Here is a 4,331-nt window from a genome sequence, read left to right as displayed (position 1 = left end):
AGTTTTTAATCTGACAACATTGGACCACACGTATTACTTTCGACATCGATCTGAAATTCCTGTCATGGATGTAATAATAGTATTATCATTGGTTATATTGGCTCACTCAATAAATGGTCTTCTTCTTCTTTTTTTTTTTTTTTTTTTTTTTTTTTTTTTTTTTTTTTTTTTTTTTTTTTTNTAGAGCAGATATCGAGTTATACACATACATCTCTTTGAGCTTCTTGGGTATACAAAGAGAGGAAAACACCATCGAACGTCAGCTCTTGGGCCTTATAGGTCAAACAGGCCAGTGCATTTTATTGGCCCATAACGGATTTGCTTTGCACCCACTTTACCATATTTATTTAGGTTAAAACTAAAAAAGTAAATAATCAATGTTGAAATAAAAATCGTTTTGTATCCAAATTTTTATCTAATTGTCAACTACAAGCTACACTGAATCAGAGAACCCGACTCACAGAGAGTTTAGAGAACTTCACTGATCCTATGAATTTCTCAGTTACGCATAAGAAAATTACAAAAAATCTGAATACTCTCTCATCAAGCAAAACTTTTACATACACTCCCCCCCCNCTCCATGCTTGACAAATTAGTTGGAGTTTTTTTAATCTGACAACATTGGACCACACTTATTACTTTCGACATCGATCTGAAATTCCTGTCATAGATGTAATAATACTAATATCATTGGTTATATTGGCTCACTCAATAAATGGTCTTCTTCTTTTTTTTTTTCTGGTATATGATTGAGCCAAATCCTAGTTATACACATACATATACATTTCGTTGAGCTTCTTGGGTATATATATATAAGAGAGGAAAATACCATAGAACGTAAGCTCTTGGGCCTTATAGGTTAAACAGACAAGTGCATTGTTTTGGCCCATAACGGATTTGCTTTGCACCCACTTTACCATTAGGTTAAAAAACTTAAAAAGTTAAAAAGTAAACAATTAATGTTGAAATAAAATCGTTTTGTATCCAAATTTTATCTAATTGTCAACTACAACTACACTGAATCAGAGAACCCGACTCAGAGAGTTTAGAGAACTTCACTGATCCTATGAATTTCTCAGTAACGCATAAGAAATTACACAAAATCTAAATACTCTCTCATCAAACAAAACTTTTACATACACCCCCCCCCCACCATCCATGATCCATCTAAACAACGCAGGTTAGTTTGTCATTACTTGCGACGGAATCTAATACCGAATCATCGATCTCCGCCGCCAATGTCTTGTGACAATTCTTCAACCAAATCCTCGAAAATCTCAAACTCTATATCCAAAACCGTCTCTGCAACTTCTGCGTCGTTCTTTGATCTCCATAATCCTAAACTCTCTGTTCTGAAATCATGTTCGACCATCATATCAATTGTGTTTGACTCCACATCTCTCCAAGATCTCAATCTCTCGCATACCCTTTTGGCTACAGCTTCATCGTCAAGCAAAACAATGTCGTTTTGTAATTCCTCTGCTGCGAGGTCCGAGATCAATGCTTCTATGCCTTCGGGAACTTCACTCATGTCTTCAAAGTACGTTTTTAGAACTCTCTGTGTTATAATCTCACAATGGTAATAAAGACTTTTCATATCTTCTTCCTCCTCCTCTTCCTCTTGCTCTGACATTCTTTTCTCGAGTTCCATGGGATCCAAACCCGCCAGTTGCTCGAATCTACAAAGCTTCTGTAGTAGCAGATGCTTTGCTTCTGTAAATCCAGATCCAATAATTAAACATTAGTCTAAAATTAGGCGTAAACACCCTAACTTGACCTACAAATTATTTACAAAATATGAGAATAGGAAATGTACCAATATAACAAAAAGGAACTATACACACAAAAAATGTGAACTTTCCCAAATCTAATAGAACTAGTCACAAGATTTTAAAAACCAAAAATGTCAGTGAGACACTTTAGCAAAACACTGTGATGTAAACGTCACTGAGACAATCAGACAAATTCAATAATAACAAACACTATTGGTGCACGAACACGTTACTGTTCTTTTTTTTTTTTTTTCCTCGAAATCATAAAATCGTACAAGAAGAGTTTTTTATATAACCATTTAAGGAGAAATCAACCAATAGTTTGGTAAGGTGGGAAAATTAAATGAGAAGCTGAAAAATTTGAGACAAAAGAGTGGTTCGAAAACGTACTTTGTACAGATCTGAAGCTGGAAGGGATGTTATTGTCATCCATGTGAATGTCTTCGTCATCGTCCTGAAATGGAGGGTCCAAAACTGATACTGGGCTGCACTGTTCTTTATCTTCTTCTTCTTCTTCTTCCTCCATTTCTAGTTTCTTTAGCTTATCTACTTCATAACTCTCTTTTTTCATCTGCTTAATACAAAATTAAGTACTTTAGATAACTTTTGAGATTATGTGCTTAATTCTACTGATTGTTTTTTGATTGATGGGAAATACACAAGACAAAAGACTTTGGACTCTATTGCTTAATAATTCTTTTGGTAGACGAAAACCAAAAAAAAAAAAAAACACAAAAACAAGAAAGAGAGATTTGCATGTCAGAGACAAGAGATCAACTTTGTTTTCAACAACACAAAAGGCTGAGTTAATTTTCGAAAAGACGAAATTTACATTTGTCTTCAACTGTTTTTGCATCTTCGAAAACTACCAAACCATGAGTTCGCGGGGTGTTTTTGTCATTTACTTTAAACTTTATTTACTTTGCAGCTAATTCAAACAAACTAAAAAGTCACTAATTACCATTTTTGGAAACATATTTGTATTTTCAAATTTGTATTACCATCCAGTTATTATTATGTTCATCAATTATTTTTTCTACCAAAAAAAAAATGTTCATCAATTGTTTCTTCTGACTTTTCTTTTTTCGATTTCTAACTAACGAATAATAATGTAATCATTATTAAATAAACTCTACCAAACAAAAAAAACGTAATCATTATTAAATAATTAATTGAAGAAAGAGACAAACCTCAAGACAATCGTGGCGTGGAGAAGCCGCAGGTGATGTGAAATTTGGCGTTCTGAAACCGCCGTTTGAAGGCATTGTTTGGAGAACAAAATGAAACGGGCTTTCACAATAACGTTTATCCTCGGCAAAATCTTGACCGTTCATCATCATCGCAAACTCATTTGAACCGTTAGATCTGCTGCTGCTTGAGGTAACCGACATTTCGAAATCAACGTCCCAAGATCTCTCTCCGTTGGTAACACTCTCTGACCAAACGCCACTACTACTAGACCTCCGCGAGAACTGCGTTTCAGACGCGGTTTTATGCGTTTGTGAGGAAACGTTTTCTTCTTCTTCTTTGCGTTTGGATTTTCTTGTGACTATTTTACGAACAACCGGAGATTCCCATCTCAACATATCTTTCACCGAAGAGGAAACGCGTCCACCGTCTTTACCGTTGTTGATTTCGCATTTCTTTCTGTGCGTTAGCTTCTTTAAAACTGAACCAAATATCCCGAACGCGTTTCCTGCGTTTCGCGTTCTTGTTTTAGACCCTTCCGAGCTCTGTTTCTGTATCCTAACCGCAGCTTCTAGTAGTATCGACGCGGTTCTCGCAGGTATGTTGACGAAGATCGCGTTTTGGCTACGGTTCGGCGACTTGAGTTCAAAGAGTGGTGACTTCTTCGGGTCGGGAGAATCACGTAGAGAGAAGAAACAAGCGTTGCGGCAGAAACGCGAGGGAAGTCCACCAGCGTTTTGAGAGATAGGTCTGCGTTTCTTGACCTGTAAATGCGTTACCGGACGATTGATTTGGCAACGCCGGTCTGAGATGTAACTCTGAAGCTGAAACGGCTCTTGATCTTCTTCAAGAAGATCTTTTAAATGTCTCTGAGACGCCATTGTATCAAAATTCCAAGAACAAGAAACAGAACAAGAACACCAAAAAAAGAACACAGAACTTTCTCGTGAGTTTATTCAAAAGTTTTCAATTTTGTAATTAAAGTGAAAGTTTCTGGAGTCAGATAGAGAGAAGGAGAAGAGAGAGAGAGAGAGATGTTGATGGTGGTGATTCAAAAATGTTGATGGTTTTAAAAGATCGAGGCAAGGGGCTAAGTAAAATAGTTGTAGGTAGGAGAGGAAGAAACAAAAATAATTGTATACTAGTATTAATTTTGTTTTGGTTAGTCTATTTTTTTTTTTTTTTTGTAATGTGTGATTAAATAAAGAGTACAACAACAAAATAAAAAAAATAATTTTAAATTCAGTAGACAAAACCTCAAAGTAAGAATGGGTGATTTAAGAGCACACAAACAATATAAAAAATAATTTTAAAATTCGTAGGACAACCTCAATGTTATTTCCAAAGGGAAACAAAAATAATAATATTTCT

General features: G+C 35.4%; 1 protein-coding gene across 1 annotated transcript; it reads right to left on the bottom strand.

The window, feature by feature from the left end:
- LOC104734391 lies at nucleotides 940–4,048 on the bottom strand. Its single transcript, XM_010453958.2, has 3 exons — nucleotides 2,963–4,048; nucleotides 2,163–2,343; nucleotides 940–1,713 (listed from the first exon to the last, which is right to left on the bottom strand). Exons 1-3 carry the CDS (start codon nucleotides 3,839–3,841, stop codon nucleotides 1,220–1,222), a joined length of 1,554 nt encoding a protein of 517 aa, XP_010452260.1. The 5' UTR covers nucleotides 3,842–4,048; the 3' UTR covers nucleotides 940–1,219.

Source organism: Camelina sativa, chromosome 13, assembly GCF_000633955.1.
Source record: "Camelina sativa cultivar DH55 chromosome 13, Cs, whole genome shotgun sequence".
Lineage (NCBI taxonomy): Eukaryota > Viridiplantae > Streptophyta > Magnoliopsida > Brassicales > Brassicaceae > Camelina > Camelina sativa.
Note: the sequence above shows the minus strand (reverse complement) of the source record. Positions and strands in the feature narration are given on the sequence as shown.

Coding starts and splice junctions, on each gene's coding strand:
- LOC104734391 (XM_010453958.2), bottom strand. CDS start 3,841: ATGGCGTCTCAGAGACATTTAAAAGATCTTCTTGAAGAAGATCAAGAG. Junction 2,344..2,962: donor CACGCCACGATTGTCTTGAG/GTTTGTCTCTTT, acceptor TGTATTAAGCAG/ATGAAAAAAGAGAGTTATGA. Junction 1,714..2,162: donor CAGCTTCAGATCTGTACAAA/GTACGTTTTCGA, acceptor CTGGATTTACAG/AAGCAAAGCATCTGCTACTA.